Genomic DNA, 23,305 nt, shown 5'->3' with positions numbered 1-23,305 from the left:
ATGTGGGGCATTTGTGCAAAGACAGGGGCACATGTGTGAACATAGGTGACAAACAAACTGCAAATGTAAGAAATTCCAAACACACAACTTTATATTAGAGGTAAAATATTATCAGTAAATGATTATTTTAACTAAAAACAGCCATAAAGACAAAATCATTTAAAACCTTTTAAATGTAAATAATACAATTGCTAATATGTATTTTTATTTAATGTGTTAATTTTATTTCAGATTAAAATGTGGTCAGTTGTATCAGAATTTATGTTCCCCTCTAATCATCAGTGTCAAAATGTCAGTTGTACAGTATCAGAAACTCCAACGTGAATGTGGATTAATCTGCTGTCCCTAAGAACCCATTTCCCATATTATACAATAAAACTGATAGAAGTAGAAAACAGAATAACAGCAGACTGGTCCAGATTTTTCTGTTTTCTACTGTTGAATGAAATCAGCACATTAAGGTTTTTCTTGCACATTATTTTAATAAGATATGTATTTGAAACTAATTCAATAATACAAACATTTACAAAGAGAATAAAAGCTCAGGTGAGTTGTTGGGGCAGATCTAAAGGTACCGTCAGCAGTTCGTCCACCTCCTCCTGAAGAGCTGCAGCTTTTTCATTCAGGAGCATCTGGAACACAGAGATACATCATCTGATAGACAGAAAAGTTCTCCAGTTAATTATCATGTTCGGACCTGGACTGTATGAAAACCTGCTGAAGAAGAAGACAGGTGAACAAGAGGCTCACTTTAGCAGAGGCCACTATCAGGTTGGCTTGTTTCCTGTACAGCTTTTCTATGGAGTCGGAGAGAACAGCAGGGTCAGCGTTTGCCAGGTGGTTCAGTGTCTTATAGCCAGCGTTGTACAGCTGCTTGGCTCTCGACTGGAGGGAAAAATAAACCGTGTGTCAGAGGTCGTGTAGTTAAGTTTCTGAAATTTGTTCAAATCAAACAGTCCAAAACAATTCAACATTAAATTTACTATAACATAAAAAAGAACGACAGAAAATCCCGATGAGAGCAAACAGTAAATGTTAAGACTTGTTTAGTAGAATATTTCAAATATATGATGAATTTGTGTTGAATAAATCCAACGTGACTTCCTCAAATGTGTTGTTTTGTCTAGTGAACAGACAAAAATTCTAGTGTTTGGTATTTAGTGTAGAAGAGTCATATAATTATTTTGTTGTTTTGGTGAGGACTGTAACCTCACTGACCTCCATGACTCCAGCCACCTCCATCAGAGGGATGAGCTCAGCCTTCACACAGTAGCTCAGCCTCCGCATCAGCTCCGTCAGCAGAGCTTTAAACGGCCAAAACTCCTCCAGCTCCTGAGCACAGACAGAAAGCAGCTTAAACTGCCTCAGACATCTTCTACATGCAGATACAGTTTATATCAGATCTCAGTGATGCTGGTACCTCCGTGAAGTGAAGCACACAGGAGCAGAAAGCGGAGGAGGAGCTGAGCAGCGCCTGAACGAAGCCTCGGCTCAGCTGAAACCGGTCGGCTACGCTCCACAGGTTGGTTTCTTTCAGTAAGGAAAACAGCACCAGTGCCAAATACATCCGACTCACCACCACCATGTTCGAGTCCTGAAACACAACAGCACACTGAGTGGGAGAGATCACCGGCACAGAAGCTGCTCTCACAGCCATAAGGTCTGATCTACAGTTGGTTTAGTGAAATAGCAAACTGTCATGCTGGATCCAGACTAGGACTGGGACGCCTCACAGTGTGTCAACACAAAGACCAGTAGGAGCCCAGATATTTATTTAAATTCTTTATTATCTGATTATTCTGCAGCACCAGACTCACCGTCTATGCTTTCTTACCTTTTTCACCGTCTGCCCTGCAGCTTTTCTAGCAACAAAACTCTCAGGTACTCCTAGAGCTGCGGACATCTTCTGCTCTGCGGCAGACAGCAGCGTGAACTGGAACAGACCAGCGACATTAACAGGTTCACACAGATCTGTGAAGCAGCGACTTTATCGTGTCCAACAATGTCTCAGTACCTGTCTGAAGTAAACCATCCAGTCAGGTTTGCACTGTAAAATCATGTCGTAGGGTGTCACCAGGTAGACCAGGTGGAGGTAACTGTTGAGCAGCAGACCCTCCAGACCTTTCGACAGGTCTTTGTACAGAATGTCGCTGTAGGTCAGATCCACTGAACCTGAGGAGGAGAAGTCACAGAACTGCACGATGAAAGTCCCCCTATAATCAGTATTAAGACATATAAAATGACTCCTGTATCTGATTCCCATTGGAGATCTCATTCACCATCACCTCAGTCTGACTGGAGCCAGCTGCTACAATATGTGTGATGACATTAACACAACATAAAGAGATGATTTATATTCCAGTTGTTCTGTGTGACTGTAATAGATTACACCTGTGTACCTAATAAAGTGGCCAATGAGAGAAGCTCTTCATCAGAACTCAAACATCATTATGTTAATATGCCTCTATAAACTAGTATTACTTAAGTAGAAGTAGAGTAAAACATCTGAAGACTCCTGAACACTTGTAAAGATGTAAGAGTGACATGGTTTTACCTTTATACGTAGCTTTTCCCAGCTTGGTGACCTGCAGAGTTTGACCATGTTCGTCTGAAGTCACAGTGATGAGATTTTTCTCCTTCAGGAGGTCGACACCCTGCTGCACCACCTCCCACAGGCTCCTCTCCACACACAGCTGCTTCTGCTGCACATACAGCAGCGTCCCACACAGGAACTCCCTCATGTGATCCAGCGATGTGGTGATCTGCAACACAACAGCTGCAGCGTTCACTTCGTCTGCGTCTGGGTAACATGCTCAGATGTGAAGGTAACACAGAAACAGGAAGAGGTTACATTTAATCCAATGAGGGACAGGAGGAGACTCAGGATGCCTTTTCCGTCATCATGCATCAGGTTGCTGTAACAGCTCTCCATCGGGGCACATACAAGTGTTTTAGCCTGAAAACAGCAAATAAGAAACATCAAAACAGCTCATGTTGAATGTCGTTCTAGTTGTCCAGTCACAGGTTGTTAACCTCTGAAGGGTGGGTAACCCCCCCTGTGTCTTCATGAACATACAGTTATTATTAGGGAACATACAGAGGGTGCAGAAAGTGATGTCTTCTACCACACATATTAGTGGGTGTGCTGTGAGTGTTGTTACCATATCCCTGTCCTTGTCCTGCAGGATGAGGATGCTCTCTCCCACAGAGTCGATCCCAGCTCGACCAGCCCGTCCCACCATCTGTTTGTACTGACTTCTCTTCAGGAAGTCTGTGGCCACGTACGGCGAGCGCAAAATCACTCTGGATCAGCAGACACTGAATCAATTTATCAGCTAAGCAGATAAATCATTAAAGCATTGAAAAGATAAAGATTTTACTGAAGTTGTAACTAAACAGCTTCTCAAACATATTAAAGAACAACTTGTGCTCAGGTCAGATTTGTATATTTTCAATGATTCTAGTTTTTTTTTACGTGCCGATTCAAACTAACACTGAATATCCAGGAACTAGCAGTTAAAGTGTAACAGTAAGAAATGTTTCTGCTTTACTGAATTACTTGCAATTTGTGAATATTGAAAATGAAATATCTAAAATGGATTTTGTTCGCTACTTGCCTTTAAAGAGAGACTCACCTGCGGGCAGGAAGGTTGATCCCTGCAGCCAGGGTGGAGGTACAGGTCAGGAGGCAGAGCACCCCGCTGGAGTAGGCCTCCTCGATCAGTTTCCTCTCCTCGGTGGTCAGCCCGCTGTGGTGATAGGCCAAACCATAGGGCACAGTCTTCCTGAGCACAGGACACACAGAGCCGTTCCCGCTGTCCCTCAGCTCTCTGAGCAGGACGGTCTTCTCTGTCTTCCTGTGCTGCAGAAACTCCCTGTAACAGTGACGACACTGAATCATCTGGAGCAATGACATCAGTACAGCAGACGTCGTCCAACTGCTTCACTCACTCTTTCAGATATTTGCAGATCATCCCGACGACGTTCTCACAGTTCTTCTTGGTGGGACAGAAGACCAGACAGGAATGTGTCGGAATGACTTCAGTCACCAGAGCAATGATGTGATCTGGGTCGATTCTCTGCATCCCACTAGAATACTGAGGAAGAACAGATGATATCTTTTAAAACTCTTGAACAGACAGAACATGCACAACATGCTGTAATATTTGCTTTAAAAGGTCAAACGCTGGTAAAAAAAGAGAATGAACTCATACATGGAGAGCTACAGCAGAATTAAATCACTATGTTGAGGCTGTTGGACGAAACTTCAAATCATTTCTCTTCGGAGAAAGAGACAAATATAGTTTCAGACCTCTCACTTCCAGGAAACATGACGACTCTCGTCTTTCAAACAAACACAAACTGTGAATGCTGTACGTACCTTAAAGTTGAGAGCACGTGAGAACTTGAAACATTCTTCTTCCTTTGGATCCACTTCATAGATCGTGTCCTTCAGTTTAACATATTCTTTCAGCTGGACCTGAAAAGACAGAGGGTGATTTTACTACAGGTAACAAAGACTAATACTATCAGTGTCTTTCACAGATTCACCAGACAAACAAATATTTAAACTATAATCAGCTTAATGTTGCCTTTGGCTTAAAGCTGTCAGGATGTTCGCTATATTTAGATGTTTATGATCAGAACCTACAGGCCTGAAGTCGTTTGTGTAATTTTCTGCCCTCAAAAACGTCTGTAGGTCTCTGATGTTTCCCAGAGTGGCGCTCATGCCAATAATCTGAGTTGTTTCTGGATCAGAAAAGAAAATCATTATGAACCCAGTTTGAACAGTGGTGAACAGTGAACTGTGATTTAAAGGGAATCATAACAACAGACTTACTGCTCATATAAAGAACTTTAGCAAGTGTCATTTCAATAAACGCTCCTCTGCTGCCATCCCCCAACATGTGAAGCTGTGTGTAGAGTAAAGACACTTCAGTTAAACCTCCTCTTGACTTTATTTTACAACTAAAACACCATTTGTTCAAACAAAGCGTGCTGGGACCTCATCAACCACCACCAGCCCGAGGTTTTCCATCCTGTTTGTCTCTATCAGAGAGTTCACGAGGCTGTGGGCTTTCTCTATCGTAGCAATATAAAGGGAGCTCTTGCTTCTTCTCTTCACTGGGGGAAACTTGCCCTTACTGCCAGCATACTCCTCCACCATGAAGTCCAGCTCCAGACCAAAGCCTGCTAACCCACGAACCTGCAAATAACCAGACAGTGTCAACAAGTGTTCTGCATGGCTCAGTTCTTAGTCCACTTCTATTCAATATATCCATGAATAATACATCTGTAAAATACATTTTATATGATATTATCAACACTATCAGCAATCGCTCATCTCTCTCTATTGTTAGAAGAACAAATGCAGGTCTGTGTCTGAGTTGATCTCTGGTCTCAGTACCTTCTCCTGCACCAGTGATATGTAGGGTAAGATGAACAGACAGTCTTTCTTTCTGCACAGCAGCTCTCTGAGAATGAGGATTTCTGCAACAAGAGTTTTGCCTCCGCTGGTGGGAAGAGAGTAGATCAGATTCTTCCTCTGCTGAACGCAGCCCAGGTTCAGACAAGTCTCCTGCCAATCTGAAAAACAGTAAAATAAAGCTCTTTGCACTGCACTGGCAAAATGTCAGTGTTCTATTTAAAATATCGGTTCGAAAAATAATCATTAAAAGCTGCCCTAGTCTTATGATAACTTTAATAAATGATTAATTAGCCACAAAAAGTCAGAAGGTGGCAGCGAACTACAAAAACCAGAACTACTAGACAGAGAAAACGGTGCCTCACTGTATAAACTCTTGATTCCTCTGAGTTTGTACATCAGGTCTTTCACTTTGGTGGGGAGTCCAAAGAAAGGTCCAAGGTCAGTGGTCTCAGCAGATACGGTCTCCATGGCCTGCATGGCGACGCTGATCTCCTCAGAAACCACAGCTTCTTTTAAAACTACAGTTCGAGAAACATTTGAGGGAGCTGCCGCGTTACAGAGCATCGTCCTCTTCAGGTGATCCGTCATGCTCCTCCTCACTTTGCTTTGCCTCTTGGTTTTGTCCTCTATGTTCCTCTCTCTTTCAGTCCTGTCGGGTGTGGAGGTTTTATTTCCTTCCTGCAGTCTGCTCCTCTTTACATTTTCATTAACTTGTTCTTGAAACTGAAGCTGGCTGGCCGGTAAGTCCTCCAAGGGTTCATTTCTGAGGTCGTCTAAGATGGAGTCTGTGAGAAGGTCTTCACAGGTTTGATTCCCTTCATTTGATGGTCGTAGACTTGTGAAGTCCTGCTGATCCACAGCATCGGTGTGAGCTGCACTCTGGAGGTCACTCTGTCGTTCATTTTGTTCCACATCGTCCAGCTTTGCCAAGAGAGAGCTGTCCTCCAGGATACTGTCATAGCCCCCAAATAAATCCTCACTGTCACTGCAGTACTGCCAACAACACACACAATGTAAAGTTAATACTGTCTCATTAAAGTGGAGCTCAGGTTAGAGATGAAATGATCAAACAGCAGAAAGTAGCTGATGGAATAAGACTTCTGCTTCGAGAATCATGTCCATGAATTAAACTAAGACGTTTACATTCATTTTATTAATATGTTGACAGTTGGACTTGTCTATGTCTTATTGGGTATGAGTACTTCTTTGTTATACATTTCGGATCATGTAAACAGTCTGAAGACTATGAAGTGTTACTTTACTGGCAGTTACTTTCATTATTGTGTATGTGATGTGCACATTACTGTAGTTACCTCCACAGCTTTGACATCAGCCATGATGCTGCTGAGCCTCCTGTTTGAGGGACATTGCTGTGAACCCCCTCCTCTCTTGTTGACAGGTGTCAGGTGAGTCCTCAGGACGTCCCTCGGCCTCTTTCTACTGAAAACTCTTTTTATTCTAAGTTCTTGCTTTTCTCCATTCATTACCGTGCAGCTCAGCTAGTAAGCAAACCCCAGTCAGACTGGAACACACGGAGCTAGAGAACTAGAACTGAGTTAAACTGGGTTCTCCATGATGTTAAATGTCAGTCACAGTAAAGTTCACCTGGTTAGATTGAGTCCAACCAACCTTAGCGTTACCTGGTTCAGTAGGTAGCTAGCTCAGCTAGCTCAGCTAGCTAACAAAGCACTGCAATCACAAATGGCCCAAAACGTAGAAAAGTCTGTCGCCAAAATAACTTCACAAACTCACAGTTAGTCAACGTTAATTACTATTTTTGTTGGAGTAACGTTAGTTTGGAGCCCGGCGTGCATCACATTTGAAAACTGGCATCACTTCCTAGGTAAAGACAAATCCTGCACTTGTACTTCCGTTTTCGGTTTAACGGTCAGCTAGCTACTTTTAATGCTAAATTATTTGGGTCATTTTCTTTCTTCCTTTACAGTAAACTACAAATAGGTTTAATAAATAAAAATAATAATCACCAGATGGTATATTCTAGTTTGTAGCTGTACTTGATACTGATACTGATTATGTCTAAATGAGTTTGAACATAATCTCTCTTATTGTTGTTGTTGTTGTTTGTGCTGCTCATTTCGGGGTAATTTCTATCTTGTCGTTTTAAATCTTTGATGAGGGTAACGTTTAAACTATTCCGAAACACATAAACTCGGAGCATTTTTGTAAAATCGTAAAACAACGTAAAATGTATTAATTATTTATATGAAGCATAAATCAGAATCACTTTTACTAGCCATTAGCCCGTTAATAAAATAAAGGAATGTTTATGGAAAACAACCTTGAGTAGAGAACAGACGGTAAATAAATAAATAATAATAAAGAAATATGAATAACATTAGAGGGAACACAGTTTAGAAAACACAGTTCCTCCTGACTCATTTCGGCGTCGTACCACTTCCTGTCCTGTGTCAGGTCAAAATGCTTGCTCTGAGAGGGTTACAGAGGCTAAAGTCAGTTTTCTCTCAACATAGAAACACAAGTAAGGGGAATTAAATATTTATGTTGAGTTTATATGCATTCATACACTTGTGTAGATGTCATTATTGCTGCTTGTTTAAATACAAGTTTGATTCAGAGCCACTGGCTGCTAATGCTAACGTTAGCTAGCGTGCTAACAAGATGTTGTGAAAATTAAACTTCTCTTCACAGGTTTAAGAAGTTTGACCAACGCTTCAAACGTAGTCCAACAAAAAGACGACGCGGTAGGTTTGTCTGTTAATTCACTTCTTTAGTCATGCATTTGTATTACATTTAGCCATCTGTAATCCTTGACTGAGCATGTACGAAGAGAAAGTACCAGCTCAGTACATAATATATAATGTCAGCATAATAATTTAAAAGAAAATACAATCCAGTATTATAAATAAACCCCAAAGGCAGCAAACTAGCGTACAACAATAATCGTGAAACTAGACTGATGTTATTATAATGTTTACTAAAATGTACATTATTGCTTAGTGCAGTAATGTATCAGTACTAATAAAATAATAATAATAATATTAATGACATATTTTATTGTTCCTCCCGGGGAAGTTGTTGTTTGGGAAGCTGCAGTTGAGAACGGCGCTACAATAACAGGGTACATTTATTTTCTTTAAGATTGTAAAGATGGATAATCCGTACAAAGAACCTCAGAAAAGATGTCTTCTCTGCAGTGTCACAGTGGATTACAAAAATATTCAGGTGAGTTACTCTTAAACTGATTTTAGATCCTTTCAGTTATGTGTTATTGTTGAATGTTGTTGTCGACAATAGAGTCCTGTGTTGAAGTTGGTTTCACTGTTGTAAGAGCTGGAGCGAAACAAGCTTTGGTATCATCAGTGATCTCCAAATGTAACTGAAAGTGAGTTTTGTTTACAGTGGAACATAAAAGCTAACTAAGTGTATTTACTCGACCTGTCCTGTTTCTTACAGCTGCTGTCTCAGTTCATCTCACCTCACACAGGCAGAATCTATGGCCGACACATCACAGGTGAGCAGCTGAACTGTGACGCAGATGTTTCTAGTTTTTTGTACATTAAAAAAACGTTTTGTTTCTTTTTTAGGTCTGTGTGGGAAAAAACAGAAGGAAGTCTCCAAAGCTATAAAGAAAGCTCACTCACTGGGTACGTCCCTAAGATCTTTAACAATCCAGAACATTTCTTGGGAAATGAGATAATAATGGACCAAAGTGCCCTGCTGCAGATATGTTTAAGCCAGTCCACTATGTTTGTTGACAACAGTGTCGCAGTTATCAAGTTTGTTTTTGTCATCATCTGTTGGACAATTAGAGAATGTGAATTATTGATTCTATAAATATGGGATTTTTTTGGCTGCAGATTTACTTGGATTCAAAATGAAACAGGCTTCTCATGTCAGTATCTCTGCTTTATCAGGTTTTATTTCTTGTAATCTTTTTTTTGTCCTTCTAGGTTTCATGTCGGTGACACACAAGCATCCACAGTTCATGAAGGACCCCAACATCTGTGGTGTCAGACATCGTGATTAGTGGATCAGTGTGTGTTTAATCTGTGATCTTTTGTCTATTAAAGCCTTTTAGCTCTGAGTAACACGTCTTGTCAGTCAGTTCATTTGACCTCTTCAGGCCTCTTCAAAATTCAAAATTTTCTGATATTTCAGTTTTTAAATGTAATCTAAGTCCTAAAATTACTGTATGTTTTATTTAGTCACATTTTGTTAAACACATGAGGTAAATTCTGTAACTTACAGCTGTACTGAAACAGTTCTAGCCTATCAGGCAATGACGACTACAACACATTTTAATAAACGTCTTTATCAAACCATTCTGACAATATATGAAAAACAAATTGTACAATTTCAAGGCCAGTCGCTGGTTATCAACGTCTCCCGTCATCAACAGCCAATCTGTTTACTGGCATCAAAATAAGCTTCATGTCAGTGAGTTAACAACCATCAACTGATGAAAACAAGTTGAAGGTCAGGCGTCCTGAACTTATCTCATCTGGCCAGTAACAGTTTCCCATCAGGACTTGCTTTTCCTGCGTTTGCTTTCCCTCTCCGGCAACGTTTCATTCAGCCTTTTCCGACAGTTTGCTCTGCAGGGGTTCAGCAGGGACAGAGTTTCCTGAGTATTCAGGGTATCTGAGTTTTTCTGCATTGTGTGTTCATCCTGCTCGGAGTTGCAGCAGCAGCCATCGGCAACAGGAAAGGCGTCAAGTGTTAAAGTCTGAGTGTGAAACAGAGAAGAGCAGGCGAACAGAACTCTGACAGCCTCGTGCAGACGCGGGTTGTTCTTCTGTTGCTCAAGTCGACCACCGTCTGCATCTGCCCACAGAAAACACTCATCATTTAGTCCTGAATTAAACAGTGTGGTGCTCGAAGGTTTGTGAACCCTTTAGAATTTCCTAAACAACCTCTCTTTCCTTCCTTTTTGCAGAGATATGACCTAAAGCTAATTCTAAAACTAAATAAAACCTAACAAACGAATGAAGTAATTTGAATTTCATTTATCTACTGTGGAAATTGAGCCAAAGTTCAAAGAGTAGCTCTGTGGGCCACAGTGTCCATCTGAGATTTGGTGTCTAATTAATTCATGATCATGAATTCACAGTATGTTAATCCCAAACAACAGGCAACAAAGAGCAGACCACAAGGCCATTACCATTGACTCCAGGTCGTCTCACCTCTTTTCATTCAACTGAGGTGTTAGAATTACTGCAGATCAAACACAAAGACACAGACGTACCTCCTGCTGCTTTGCTCCGTTTCTTTTCTCTGACTCGTCTCCTCAGAGTCGAAACTTCAGCCTGCAAAGTTTCCACCAGACGTTCACTCTCCTCCACGTTCCTGCAGGCTTTCTATCCAACACCAAGCACAGAGAAAGACTGAGTGAAGCAGCAGGAAGGTGAAACACACAGTTTCAAACGGATCTGCCTGTTCCTCACCTGCAGCTCCGACTGCAGAGTCTCATTCATCTTATTGACCTCGTTGACTTCTCTCAGCAGCCCGTTAGAGGAGAAGAACTTGGACCTGCAGCAGCAGATCGTCAAAGTTACAGCAGCAGAAAGACAGGTGAAATGTAAACTGTGTGCAGGATCATACCCGTGCTTCTTCATGGTGACGTTATAACCCGCTGCAGAGCACGGAGCTGATACCTTCCAGTACGCCAGCTGTTCCAGTAGACCCAGGTTGTTGACCAGAACGGGGACGTTCATGAACTCCCTTCACAGAAGAAAGACAGCACTTTATCTAAGGTGCACCGCAAACAGAAAGAGTGCAGAGATGTGTACATGTGAATGCATCAAAGACGCATAATGAGTAGTTAAGTATATTTCCATGATATTACTTCTTATACTTCAAATAAAGTTGGTGATGCAGGACTTTCGCTTGTTACAGTATTTCTACACTATGGTAATGATCATTGAAACATTTAGCAGTGAACTAAGGTTTCAACAAGTTACATTTTCAGACCACTGTGAATCCAATTAAAGACATATTTTATCTCCATACTGACAAAAAGAAAAACACCTTCAACTTCACATTAACCGTTTGAGTGTCCAGGGAAACGCTGTCATTTCCTCCCAACATGTTCTCGTCTCCACTCACCTGCTGCGTGAGATGAAGGCGGCGTACTCCATCCTGTGAGTTGAACCTGGAGGTGTCAGTTTACTGGGCGTCAGCAGCACAAAGATGATGTGAGGGTTGGACAGAGCAGACTTCAGGTTCTCGTGGACGATCTTTTCCCTGAACGTCATCTGTTGATCCGTGTTCCTGCGCTGCCTGTACCAACCAATCACACTCTCCTGTGTAACAGAAAAACAGCTCAGTCTCTGCTGAAGTTTGGAACAAATCAAATCCACACGTGAAGTTTCTCACCTGCTTGTTGTCTGCCAGTAGTTTCTTTATTGCTTCTACGTCCACCGCTCCGACGCTGTTGTAAAAACTACAAGCATCAAAATAAGAACCAGCATTAATGTACTGAACAATTCCTTCAGCAATTCACTGAACATCTGCATTATTACATTTAATTACAATTCAGTACGCTGCACATGTACTCCTCTATGCTGTACTCACTTGTTCAGTTTGCGACAGGCGATGTGCTTCTGGACGTCTGTTGGAGAAAGAAATTATTTATTATACTGTGGAACAAGTATTGAAAAGTCTTGTCAAGGATTATAAGCTTCATGAGGCATATCAGTGGTGAAAGTACTGTATACAAGTACTATCAGTTAAATGACCAACTGTAAAAGTTCAGAGGTATGGTCAGCTCCATGTAAAATAGCAGTATAAGACACACCAGTATTATCCGCTCATATATGAGATAATGCATCAATGAAGACGTAAGTGGACGAACGTACTGTATGTCTCCTCGATGTGGATGTGATCAGCCTGAGAATCACTGATGGTGATCTGCTCCTCAAACTTACTCTCTCCGAGGATCAGACCCTCCTGCAAAGTGACACAGATACCAAATACTGGAGCTGTTTAACTGCGGCTTTGTGATTACAAGTTGAAATAATGCAAATTCATTCTTTATTAAATTAAATTTAAAAAAAGACCAGCTCACATTACTGGATTATGATTACTGATGCATTCACGTGTTCATGTCTAATGTTGCAGCTGATACAGATGAAGCTCATTTTAAAACATTTATTTACTACAGCTGCCTAATTTATGATTTTGCCTCCTGTGGCTCAATAAACTCTCATTAACAACAGAAAATGATTCATCTGTTTAATATTTGTTTATTAACGGGAACTGTAAAGTAACTAAAGACATTCCCAGGTAACGTAATGTAAAAGTAAACCTAACTCCTCTGATGTTGGTACAGTAGCTGCTGTCAGTAGGACAGTTCCAAGTGCCCTGCGAACCTCATTTTAAATTCTGCTATTTTTATTATCTGTTGTCTCACAGTAGTTGACTACAACTCAGCAGTGGCGCCAGTTGGATAAGTTGAATTTTGACTTAAGTTCGTATCATTTATTAGTTTATACATGTGCCGAATTAATCAGAAGACCCAACTGAAACATACATCATTTAAACATACATCAAAAGATTTAACTATTTGCTCCTAGTCAGCGGCAAATCAAATTAGTACATTTTTGTATGGAGTCTGGTGCGTGCGGGACCTTGAACTCCTAGCTTGGTGTTTCCGTTAAAGTGCAGTGGGAGCTGTAGTTTCGCTTTGACGACTTAAGCTCCTCTCCGCTGCTCTGAAGTCCAGACTGAAACCTTAACTTTGAAACTACTAAACACCAACAGTCCGTGTAAAAGTTTGTTGTCGACCTTAGGACGCCTCTGTTTGCTAGCTCAACCCTCTCCCCAGCTTTCACCTCACTAGCCGCTCGACAGATCCCCCTTTTGAAATATGTCCGTTTTAATGAGGTGTAAGGAGGTTTCTCACCACGTCGGAGTCACTGTTAACATGATGAAACATGAGAGAAGCCACAACGATCCCGGACACTCGGACCGTCGGCTCCGCCATGCTGCTTGTTGACCGCACCGACAGCTTTGACGGCGTCACTCAAGCGCAGCGCGGCCGCAGCGGAATCCTGCGTTTGTCCTGCGCAGCGCGGCCGCAGGAAGCTGCAGCAGGGGGCGTGTCTTAAAGAGGCAGCAGCGGGTTGATCAGCTGGGTATGGCAAGCCGTAAGTGCCATAAAACCACACGGGACACGGGACACGGGACACGGTGTCTTTGTCCCCGCAGGACGACGAACACAGCTCCAGGTACTGTTACTTCAACATCTGTAACCCGCAGGACGACGAACACAGCTCCAGGTACTGTTACTTCAACATCTGTAACCCGCAGGACGACGAACACAGCTCCAGGTACTGTTACTTCAACATCTGTAACCCGCAGGACGACGAACACAGCTCCAGGTACTGTTACTTCAACATCTGTAATCCGCAGGACGACGAACACAGCTCCAGGTACTGTTACTTCAACATCTGTAACCCGCAGGACGACGAACACAGCTCCAGGTACTGTTACTTCAACATCTGTAACCCGCAGGACGACGAACACAGCTCCAGGTACTGTTACTTCAACATCTGTAATCCGCAGGACGACGAACACAGCTCCAGGTACTGTTACTTCAACATCTGTAATCCGCAGGACGACGAACACAGCTCCAGGTACTGTTACTTCAACATCTGTAACCCGCAGGACGACGAACACAGCTCCAGGTACTGTTACTTCAACATCTGTAATCCGCAGGACGACGAACACAGCTCCAGGTACTGTTACTTCAACATCTGTAATCCGCAGGACGACGAACACAGCTCCAGGTACTGTTACTTCAACATCTGTAATCCGCAGGACGACGAGCACAGCTCCAGGTACTGTTACTTCAACATCTGTAACCCGCAGGACGACGAACACAGCTCCAGGTACTGTTACTTCAACATCTGTAATCCGCAGGACGACGAGCACAGCTCCAGGTACTGTTACTTCAACATCTGTAACCCGCAGGACGACGAGCACAGCTCCAGGTACTGTTACTTCAACATCTGTAACCCGCAGGACGACGAACACAGCTCCAGGTACTGTTACTTCAACATCTGTAATCCAGCCTGCTGGTGTTTTAGTCTCTGCTGTCCAGGATTTAACGTTAGTTTGTTCTTTTACTTTAACAGTAACTGAACCAGCTGCACGTGTTTGTCTTTCCAAAAGTATGATCCATGTATGTGGGTAAGTATGTCCTGTATGTACTGTATGTACTGTGTGTACTGTATGTACTGTGTGTACTGTGTGTACTGTATGTACTGTGTGTACTGTGTTTACTGTATGTACTGTGTGTACTGTATGTACTGTATGTCCTGTATGTACTGTGTGTACTGTATGTCCTGTATGTCCTGTATGAACTGTATGTACTGTATGTACTGTTTGTACTGTATGTACTGTGTGTACTGTATGTACTGTGTTTACTGTATGTACTGTGTGTACTGTGTGTACTGTATGTACTGTGTTTACTGTATGTACTGTTTGTACTGTATGTACTGTGTTTACTGTGTGTACTGTATGTACTGTGTTTACTGTGTGTACTGTATGTACTGTGTTTACTGTATGTACTGTATGTACTGTGTGTACTGTATGTACTGTGTGTACTGTGTGTAGGCTGTGTGATGCCTACACAGTACATACAGGCTCTGTTTGTTTGTGCACAATGGTGGAACAAACTCAAATCGTTTACTTAAGTTAAAGTAGAAATACCACAGTGCAGAAAGATTCTATTGCAACTTTTTACAATTCAAAAAGTATAAGATTAGCTAAAATATATTTGAAGTACCAAAAGTACTCTTTATGCAGAATGGCTCATTACTGGATTCTCTCTCCTCTTTCCACTCACACCAACCGATCGAGGCAGATGGCCGCCCACCATGAGCCTGCTGGAGGTTTCTTCATGGGGGTTGTTGGGTTATCAGGGATCTTTTTTTTTATATAGTTATACTCTGTAAGGTCTTAAACACTGTAAAGTGCCTTGGGATGACTTCTGTCGTATATGTATATCTGTATGTATAATACATGTGTTTTACAACCAATAATAAAGGTGGATAATATTTTATTATATTATTATTGGTACAGGAACATAAATGTGGTTGAAGTATCTTTAATACTACACTGTACACAGGTCATTAGATGTACAAACATGCACTCAAAGCTGTGGTGGACATAATGTTTGAAAAATATTCTATAAAAGCAAAAGAAAAAGGTTTTACCACCAGTTTAATATTTAATGTTTTCTTATTAGATTATTAATTATTCATCATTTGTTCATTTATTTGACAGCTGTTGTTCTGGAAAGATTTCTAAGACTTCTAATAAAATAGTTCATTCTGATGTTCACTGAGGATCTCTGGCGCTGTTTGTCCTGTGCTGCAGATGATGACGTGACCTCAGAGCTGCAGAGTTGTGGCTGTCTCAGGTGTCAGGGATGGAGGACCTCTGGTGTGTGGCTGTAGGTGTTTTCCAGGTGTGGATGTTTGTGGTGGTGTTCCTCATCATGCTCCCTGCTATGTTTGGTCTCTCCCTGGGGGTCACCGGGATCTACATCCAGGTCCTGGTCAAAATCCTGAAGGTAAGAGAAGCAGACCTGATTTAATTCCCACAGTGTGTCAGCAGGACATGTGTTCTCCCTCTTCTCTCCTTACTTAATGTCTGTGTACAGTTAGGAAATGCGTCGCAGCAGGCATTGTGTCAGAGATCATCTGAAAATATCTTTGTTTGTAGTGGGCCACGCTTCGAATCCAGAGAGGGCGGCAGAAGCAGCCGACTGTGCCAGTTCCTCTGCCCAATGGTACGTCCATTCACAGTAACTGTGAGGATTATAGAGTTTATTAAACTGTTTCTACCACAGGACAGTTTCAACAACTACCGGGGCAGAGCATCTCCAAACCTGCAGGTCCAAACCTGACCGCCCGGGTCAGAACTGGACCACGGAGAAGTGGAAGGAGGTGTCCTGGTCTCATTAATCACATTTTGCGTTTACGTCATTTACTTGGGGAAGAGGCATTATGAGAGTCCAGCTCATGGAGACCACACCTCAACTTAGAAGACTTAAGGCATCCGCTGCTGATGTCTTGGATCCAGATACGAGAGGACACCTCCCGAGGCCTTGTGGGGTCCAGGACTCTATGTTGTGGCTGATTGGTCTGGATCTTCATTATAAGTCAGTCTGTGCACAATATGGCCGACATTGTAGTCTTAAGAGAGTCCGTTTTTATTTCTGTGGATAAAATCTCTGACCTACATTAGAGTGAGCAAAGAGCAAACCAACACTGTGACCTGATCTTCAATGTCTTTATCCAACTGGTCCCGGGTTAAAACACCCACACAACCAAACCAGCTGTTATTTAACGCGCTGACTGACATGAGACAGTCATGGGTGGAAGTCGGGAAGCAGCGGCTGTAGTTCCCTGTTTGCGCTCTCAGCAGACTGTGTCCTGCTGCATGAGGGACTTGTTTCAGAGATCACGTGACGCTGTGCGAGTGAGTGTGGGGGCTCTCCATTGGTCAGCCTCAGCGTCTGATGAAAAACACATGGCTCGTCTCGGGATGATGATGCAACAGCAGATTGTGCAACTTTAGCCAAATAGATGAAGTTTATTATGAGACACTGGCTCTGCACCAGTTTAACCCTTCAGACACACTCATGTTCCACAGTTTTTTAACTTTCCCTACGGTCGGATAGTTAGACAGGAACAAAGCCCCTCGTAATGTCTTTTCATCTATCGGGTTTCTCTCCTGGTTCCCAGGAGGCTCATTCAGTAATCTGTCCAACATCACGTGCATTACTGAACATGAAGCACTGTATGTCAGAAATACTTAAACCTTCAGCCACAAAAATAAATCTTCTTTTTATAAAGTGAGATTATAAAATTCAGCACATTATTGGTTCTCAGGCTTTTTGATGAGACTCCTTATAATAAAAGAGGAACAGAGTGGAATAAGGGGCTAAACATTTAAAGTAGTTAAACATTTCTCAGAGGTCAGCACCCTTGTGATCCTGGGAGCGTTTGTGCTTTAACATAATGCACACTGTTCTTCTGCTGCCGCTCGGTTTAATCTCATTTGAAGCCGTAGAAAGAAGTGCTGTTCTACAAGTAATCCAAACAACATGTGCACGTGAAAAAAGGAACAAAACGCTGAATAATTAATGTAAATCTCCATCCATCCATTATCCAAACCACTTGTCCTCTGAAGGGTCACTTGAATGCTGGAGCCTAACCCAGTCATCATCTGGCGAGAGGCAGGGTTCACCCTGGACAGGTCACCAGTCCATCGCAGGGCCGACTTAATGTAAATGTCCAGTAGCTAATTATTATACTGGGTCACAACACGTTGGTAATAACGAGAAACACAGTGGTGCAAAAGTTACTGAGTCATCTACAAAAACTTGGCCTCATCAGACTCTACAGTTCAGCTCTGTACACAGAGGTGTGGATACACTATGTAAATAAGACTTGATGGCTGGAGGGGACACTACTTCATTCATCACATAGAGGTTAACACAACATTCGTTTTTTACTCTGAGTTAACCTGGACTCTCCCGAACTCAGCACTGATACTGGAAATCTGCAGATATACTGGTCGATAAGAGGAAACTTTGTTCTTCAGTTGTTTTTTACTCTACTTTTAGTGAAAACCAGTTCGATTTCAGTTCTTTTCAAATACACGTCTTTACATAAGTGTTGGTGTTCAATAACTGTGTTATTTATTTTATAATTTTACCTGCAGCCTTCCTGTTGTTGCTTCCCAGGGATCATAGAGCGAGCAGCGAGCTCCATGAAGGAGGAGATAGAGCAGCTACGGAGTTCTGGGTCCGTGGTGGAGGGGCAGTTCGCTCTGAGCGATGCCATTTATTTCTGCAAGAAAGGTTTGGAGAGCATCGCTGACGACCAGGTGACCCAGCGCTTCTCCTCCGAGGAGCTGGCCTCCTGGAACCTCCTCACTCGCACCAACCAGAACTTCCGCTACATCAGTCTCCGGCTCACCATCATCTGGGGCATCGGCGTCTTCGTACGTTACTGCATCCTCCTTCCTCTCAGGTCAGTTGGAGACTCTCCTCAGTGAAACAGAAGTAGAACCACTTCATTAAACGTAGCTCTTTTATCCTAAGAACTCCCTGCAGCCTGCATTTCAGCTTTTACATGTTTCTTCCTGTTTCTTCTTCGTAAAGTCACTTTATTGTCTTCTCAGCACGTCCTCCCTCTTGTGTTCTCGCAGGGTAACTCTGGCGATCATCGGCCTCTCGTGGCTCGTGATCGGAACCACTCTGGTTGGATTTCTGCCTGAGAGCAGGTACAGCAGCCGTCCGCACCTTAAACAGATCATGTAGAGCTCTTTATTATTGTTAGTTACAGCGTGTGTTTGTGTATCAGTAAGAAGAACTGGCTGAGTGAAGTGGTCCACCTGACCTGCTACAGGATCTGTGCCAGAGGACTGTCAGCCACCATCCGTTACCACAACAGGTCTGTTCCTTCACTTCACTTTACATAAGTAAGCGTGGGAGTGCTGGTGCTTCTTCTGTCAGTGCTAATAAAGGAAAATGTCTTTGTCTTACGTCTACAGAGAAAACCGACCACAGAAAGGGGGAATATGTGTAGCCAATCACACCACACCGATCGATGTTGTGATTCTGGCCAATGACGGCTGCTACGCTATGGTGAGTACGAGTGAGCACAGCGGCTCAGTGCGTCTCGTACAGTGATGTCACTGCTCCATGCTCCCTGTCGTCCTCAGGTGGGGCAGATCCACGGAGGACTGATGGGGATCATGCAGAGGTCGATGGTGCGTTCTTGTCCTCATGTTTGGTTCGAGAGGTCAGAGATGAAAGACCGCCACGCTGTGACCAACAGGTGAGACAGACTCAAACGTGAGACCCTAGAACAGCCACATCTGACTCGAATAGACCTGATCCAACACATGCAGCAGCAGCATGATGCATCAGAAGTGTTGAACAATGTTCAACATCAAGTCAAGTCCAACATGCTCATTCTCATCGTTCTGTTCCCTTTGAAAATGAAACATTCATCACAGACTTGTCTCAAGTGTTCACAGCTGAATGATGCTTTCTGACCACATGTCCACTGCTCTAACTGGTGATTCCACATCGGTCACATCACTCAGATATGAATGAGAATCCAGAATTTCATGTCCTGCACTGAAAGAAAAACCTTTTAAATGAACGTGAAAGAGGATAAAGAGGAGCAGAGACTAACAGGAACTCCCTCTGTCTGCAGGCTGAGAGCTCACGTTGCAGCCAAGACCAAACTTCCCATCCTGATATTTCCTGAAGGTCAGCCTCTGCTGTGCTGCAGCTTGTGATGTGAGGATGATGATGGTGGTTTTATGGTCAGATAATGTCTGTCTGTGTCTGTCCCTGTTAACAGGAACCTGCATCAACAACACTTCAGTCATGATGTTTAAGAAGGGAAGCTTTGAAATCGGAGGGACGATATATCCAGTAGCAATGAAGGTGAACAGGATGAATGAAATGATGTCAAGATCAACAGCTGATCACTGAGAGAACTTTGACCTTTGGTCTGTTTGGTTCAGTTGATGTGTGGATGGTGGTGTGAACTCTGCCAACTGCACTCTGGTACTGTTTGTTGTATCTGGCTGACATGACAAAGAACAGTAGGTAACGCTCTATCGATCCGCTGAGGGGGAAGTTCAGGTGCCACAGCAGTAGATAAAATAACAACAGAAACCAAATCAAAACCATCAGAACAGAAGAAATGAAGAGCAGTACCAGTAGTAATGAGTGACAGAGGCCGTTTCATTCGATGACGCGTCCACTTTAATCTGGAGAGATCACGTCCCAGCACTTCTCTGCTCCTGCTGGATTTCAGCTCTCTCTCCTTGGAGCGGGCCTGTGTTTTGCAGGGCTAATAGTTAATAACAGTGTCCACATCACAGTCTACCTGGAGACCCACGGCCTTGATAAATGACGTCCTCCTCACTCCTTCCAAAATAAGAAAGACAGTAGTTCTTCATTCTTACTAAGACTTAAATCATAAAATCCGTTTGGCTTTTCACTCGAAACTCTCGAGTCCTCAGTGTCTGATTGGAAGTCGACTGAAACCTGGTTTTCGGGTACACGCGCTCAGTTTCAGCTTCACGTTAGTCCACATGAACCAAACAGGCAAACACAGTGTGTTTGTTTAGTCAGGGACCGTTACAGAACTGACAGAACACTAAACTCGTCTCCCTCTCACACACTCTCCCGTCTGTGTCTCAGTACGACCCTCGGTTCGGTGATGCTTTCTGGAACAGCAGCAAATACAACATGGTGAGCTACCTGCTCCGGATGATGACCAGCTGGGCCATCGTCGTCAACGTGTGGTACCTCCCCCCTATGACTATACAGGTACAGGAAGTGGTCTCCCCTCCAAACACACACACACACACACACTGTTTTCATCGCTGATAAAACTTTTGGTTACTTTCATAATGATGTGATCAGTATCATGTAAATATTACTGTGTATGATCACTAAATTAAAGTACAACCTGTGTGTACTGTGTACTGTCTGTACTGTGTGTACTGTGTACTGTGTACTGTGTACTGTGTACTGTGTGTACTGTGTACTGTCTGTACTGTGTACTGTGTGCTGTGAAGGATGATGAGGATGCAGCTCAGTTTGCAAACAGAGTGAAATCTGCCATCGCTCATCAGGGAGGACTGCTGGACCTGGCGTGGTGAGGACAACCAGCTATTAACAAGACACATTACATCTTTGTTGGTGGATATAACTAAGTACTTTTACTCAAGTACTCACGTATTACTGAAGGACAGTTTCAGATACTTTTTACTGTACTATAATGACGAGGTGCATCTTTGATCACAGTCTAAAGGTTTTATTGTGAAATATGACAAATAAGCAGTGAAACAGTTGAAACCAGTGCTGCTTGTTGTCCGTTGACTCAAAGATGATGGAGCTGTTTGTTCTGTCTCTCACAGGGACGGAGGACTGAAAAGAGAGAAGGTGAAGAATTCGCTTAAAGAAGAGCAGCAGAAGATGTTCAGCAGCATCGTCGTTGGACACAACAACAACAAGTCTCCAGGAACATGCAGTGAAAACACGGAGGAGCAGTAACTCTGGACGATCACTTCTCTACACGTCTCCTGTGGTCTGGATGGATCCAATATGTTTTCCAGTTCTGTTGCTCCATCTGGGAACATCCACCTTCTCCAGTGACAGTTCTATTGAAACCATATTTTCCTGGAGATTCTTGCACCAGAAGTCTTTTTATTTTCCTTCTTGTTTGCTTGGAAGCATCTTTGCACCAGCAGGGGGCAGAGTCTGACCACAGATTGACCCTGTTGGTCGTTTTTCTCCTGCTGATTAAAAACACTTCAAACCTCCTGTCAGACCATCATCACAGGACACAGTGAACCAGACAAGACGTACCGAGAAACTGCTTTTAATGTTTGTAGGTGAATATTTTTACCAAATGTGTGAAGCTGCTTCTGTAATTAAAAGACTTTTTAAAAACACATTTCTTCAGTTTTTCTGTGTATTTCACACTAAACTGAACTAAACCTAACAGAAAACATTGAGATACACATTTTAGTTGGACTTTATTATTTTATAATTGTTTTTATTAAAAATTGAAAAGGTAAGTTGTAGTAGATGTAGTTATTACATCCAATAAACTAGAAACTGAGAACTGGCCCAGTTTTAATCGTCTGTCTTACTCTAAAAGCTCGAGACCCTGCAGGCCTCTCTCAGCTCAGCAAAGGCCAGAGAATATGACTCCAGTGTCTGATAGACCCTGGGTAGAAAGGCCGAGTGGGGAGGTGCAAACCACTTCTATGGATCTGGGCACAACTCACCTGGGCGACCTCGAATAAGAATCCTGAAGGTCATCAGGGTGAGAGCCTCTGTTTTCACAGCTGAACGTTACAACACTTGAATTTTCTCTTAGTCTAAATCATGTGATGTGATGTTGGTGAGTTTCTTCTAATGAGGACAAATGATTTTTCACCTTCCATCTTGTATATTTCTAAATCCTGATCTCAGCTTGTTCACTCAGTCGGGCTCTGATACAGGTAACTGCAGTAACACAGTATTTTAACCAGAATGAAGTACTCATTACTCTCTTTAGCACTTACAGTGAAGTTTTCAGTTTCAGAACATACATGTGTTTTTTATAGAATTGAACTGCAGATTATTTAATTAATTAATACACTTGTTAAAAAAACACAGATTCCACATCTTGAATTTACACATTTCCTCACTAGTTCAGTCCAGGTGGACAAACAGGAAGTTTAAGACATAAAGTTTCAGGATCGAAGACGAGGACGTCCACCGTGACCCCGACACATTTCATTATTGATGATACATGGTGTTTTAAAAAGTTCTTCAACTGTCATTGAATCAATAATTGATTCTTATTTTGTATTAAATTCTTTTTCAGTTATAATAAGATCAGCTGTTGAAGTCTGTATGAAAACTGTCCTGTAGCTGTTTTTAGAATCAGCACAAACTGAATATAGATAATTAAATGGAGTCAGGTCGGAATCTGACGCTGCAGACAGAAGGAGATTGAAAACTCTACTGTTAATGCTACAAACATTTTTAATTGTTCAATTTAATTTTACACATTTTAAAAAACTACGTTAGACAGACTTCATCATTTAAATTCATCAATTTCAACTTCTATTCTATTCTGCACCTCAGTTTGGGGCCTTTACTGCATTCACACATATTATAAGTGACCTTTTAGGTAACGTATATATAATGTGTAATATAGTGACAGTTCATGTCTAACTGTCATAAAATAAGCAGATGTGGTTGTTGAACATGTTTTCTGATATTTTTTAGTTGATTCATTAAAGAAAATGAGCCTGGATGAATCAGTGATTTACCTGAATCCTCGTTTTCTG

The 23,305-nt window shown here is 42.4% G+C and overlaps 4 protein-coding genes across 8 annotated transcripts; 2 read left to right on the top strand and 2 right to left on the bottom strand.

Moving 5' to 3' along the window:
• Positions 1–225: 225 nt before the first annotated feature.
• On the bottom strand, positions 226–7,282 carry helq (helicase, POLQ like). Of its 2 annotated transcripts, none has more exons than XM_026356944.1 (18): positions 6,742–7,282; positions 5,791–6,421; positions 5,408–5,586; positions 5,006–5,206; positions 4,841–4,913; positions 4,652–4,749; positions 4,382–4,480; positions 3,952–4,097; positions 3,636–3,875; positions 3,162–3,303; positions 2,852–2,956; positions 2,555–2,762; positions 2,015–2,172; positions 1,835–1,933; positions 1,421–1,594; positions 1,219–1,332; positions 751–885; positions 226–632 (listed from the first exon to the last, which is right to left on the bottom strand). In XM_026356944.1, exons 1-18 carry the CDS (start codon positions 6,910–6,912, stop codon positions 543–545), a joined length of 3,063 nt encoding a protein of 1,020 aa, XP_026212729.1. In that variant the 5' UTR covers positions 6,913–7,282; the 3' UTR covers positions 226–542. The 2 variants fall into 2 exon arrangements, with proteins under 2 accessions (XP_026212729.1, XP_026212730.1); XM_026356945.1 differs by having other exon boundaries at positions 545–654.
• Positions 7,283–7,835: 553 nt separating this feature from the next.
• mrps18c (mitochondrial ribosomal protein S18C) lies at positions 7,836–9,494 on the top strand. The gene is made up of 6 exons (XM_026354702.1): positions 7,836–7,928; positions 8,099–8,151; positions 8,549–8,632; positions 8,864–8,921; positions 8,995–9,054; positions 9,361–9,494. The coding sequence occupies exons 1-6, from the start codon at positions 7,868–7,870 to the stop codon at positions 9,435–9,437; spliced, it is 393 nt and encodes a 130-aa protein (XP_026210487.1). The 5' UTR covers positions 7,836–7,867; the 3' UTR covers positions 9,438–9,494.
• A 55-nt stretch (positions 9,495–9,549) lies between these two features.
• Positions 9,550–13,406, bottom strand: abraxas1 (abraxas 1, BRCA1 A complex subunit). Its single transcript, XM_026354701.1, has 9 exons — positions 13,314–13,406; positions 12,268–12,358; positions 11,984–12,020; positions 11,786–11,852; positions 11,516–11,712; positions 11,012–11,131; positions 10,855–10,939; positions 10,656–10,767; positions 9,550–10,234 (listed from the first exon to the last, which is right to left on the bottom strand). Exons 1-9 carry the CDS (start codon positions 13,392–13,394, stop codon positions 9,933–9,935), a joined length of 1,092 nt encoding a protein of 363 aa, XP_026210486.1. The 5' UTR covers positions 13,395–13,406; the 3' UTR covers positions 9,550–9,932.
• A 210-nt stretch (positions 13,407–13,616) lies between these two features.
• On the top strand, positions 13,617–21,915 carry gpat3 (glycerol-3-phosphate acyltransferase 3). Of its 4 annotated transcripts, none has more exons than XM_026354700.1 (14): positions 13,617–13,638; positions 14,548–14,602; positions 15,794–15,989; positions 16,142–16,208; positions 18,171–18,459; positions 18,638–18,712; positions 18,793–18,882; positions 18,983–19,076; positions 19,154–19,269; positions 19,654–19,709; positions 19,804–19,889; positions 20,655–20,783; positions 21,035–21,114; positions 21,377–21,915. In XM_026354700.1, the coding sequence occupies exons 3-14, from the start codon at positions 15,846–15,848 to the stop codon at positions 21,510–21,512; spliced, it is 1,362 nt and encodes a 453-aa protein (XP_026210485.1). In that variant the 5' UTR covers positions 13,617–13,638; positions 14,548–14,602; positions 15,794–15,845; the 3' UTR covers positions 21,513–21,915. The 4 variants fall into 4 exon arrangements, with proteins under 4 accessions (XP_026210485.1, XP_026210482.1, XP_026210484.1 ...); XM_026354697.1 differs by lacking the exon at positions 13,617–13,638 and adding an exon at positions 14,131–14,199; XM_026354699.1 differs by lacking the exon at positions 13,617–13,638 and adding an exon at positions 14,335–14,403.
• Positions 21,916–23,305: the final 1,390 nt, after the last annotated feature.

The sequence above is a fragment of the Anabas testudineus genome, chromosome 12 (assembly GCF_900324465.2).
Source record: "Anabas testudineus chromosome 12, fAnaTes1.2, whole genome shotgun sequence".
In the NCBI taxonomy this organism is placed as follows: domain Eukaryota; kingdom Metazoa; phylum Chordata; class Actinopteri; order Anabantiformes; family Anabantidae; genus Anabas; species Anabas testudineus.
Note: the sequence above shows the minus strand (reverse complement) of the source record. Positions and strands in the feature narration are given on the sequence as shown.

What these genes read in the sequence shown, in the direction of transcription:
- helq (XM_026356944.1), bottom strand. Translation starts at nt 6,912, where the DNA reads ATGAATGGAGAAAAGCAAGAACTTAGAATAAAAAGAGTTTTCAGTAGA. An exon ending in GTGTGCTTCACTTCACGGAG is followed by an intron (nt 1,333 to 1,420) that starts GTACCAGCATCA and finishes GTCTGTGCTCAG; the next exon opens with GAGCTGGAGGAGTTTTGGCC. An exon ending in TGATAGTGGCCTCTGCTAAA is followed by an intron (nt 633 to 750) that starts GTGAGCCTCTTG and finishes TCTGTGTTCCAG; the next exon opens with ATGCTCCTGAATGAAAAAGC.
- mrps18c (XM_026354702.1), top strand. Translation starts at nt 7,868, where the DNA reads ATGCTTGCTCTGAGAGGGTTACAGAGGCTAAAGTCAGTTTTCTCTCAA. An exon ending in CTCTCAACATAGAAACACAA is followed by an intron (nt 7,929 to 8,098) that starts GTAAGGGGAATT and finishes TTCTCTTCACAG; the next exon opens with GTTTAAGAAGTTTGACCAAC. An exon ending in TCCAACAAAAAGACGACGCG is followed by an intron (nt 8,152 to 8,548) that starts GTAGGTTTGTCT and finishes ATTTTCTTTAAG; the next exon opens with ATTGTAAAGATGGATAATCC.
- abraxas1 (XM_026354701.1), bottom strand. Translation starts at nt 13,394, where the DNA reads ATGGCGGAGCCGACGGTCCGAGTGTCCGGGATCGTTGTGGCTTCTCTC. An exon ending in GTCACCATGAAGAAGCACGG is followed by an intron (nt 10,940 to 11,011) that starts GTATGATCCTGC and finishes CTGCTGCTGCAG; the next exon opens with GTCCAAGTTCTTCTCCTCTA. An exon ending in CTCTGCAGTCGGAGCTGCAG is followed by an intron (nt 10,768 to 10,854) that starts GTGAGGAACAGG and finishes GGTGTTGGATAG; the next exon opens with AAAGCCTGCAGGAACGTGGA.
- gpat3 (XM_026354700.1), top strand. Translation starts at nt 15,846, where the DNA reads ATGGAGGACCTCTGGTGTGTGGCTGTAGGTGTTTTCCAGGTGTGGATG. An exon ending in TCCTGGTCAAAATCCTGAAG is followed by an intron (nt 15,990 to 16,141) that starts GTAAGAGAAGCA and finishes CTTTGTTTGTAG; the next exon opens with TGGGCCACGCTTCGAATCCA. An exon ending in ACCATCCGTTACCACAACAG is followed by an intron (nt 18,883 to 18,982) that starts GTCTGTTCCTTC and finishes TTACGTCTACAG; the next exon opens with AGAAAACCGACCACAGAAAG.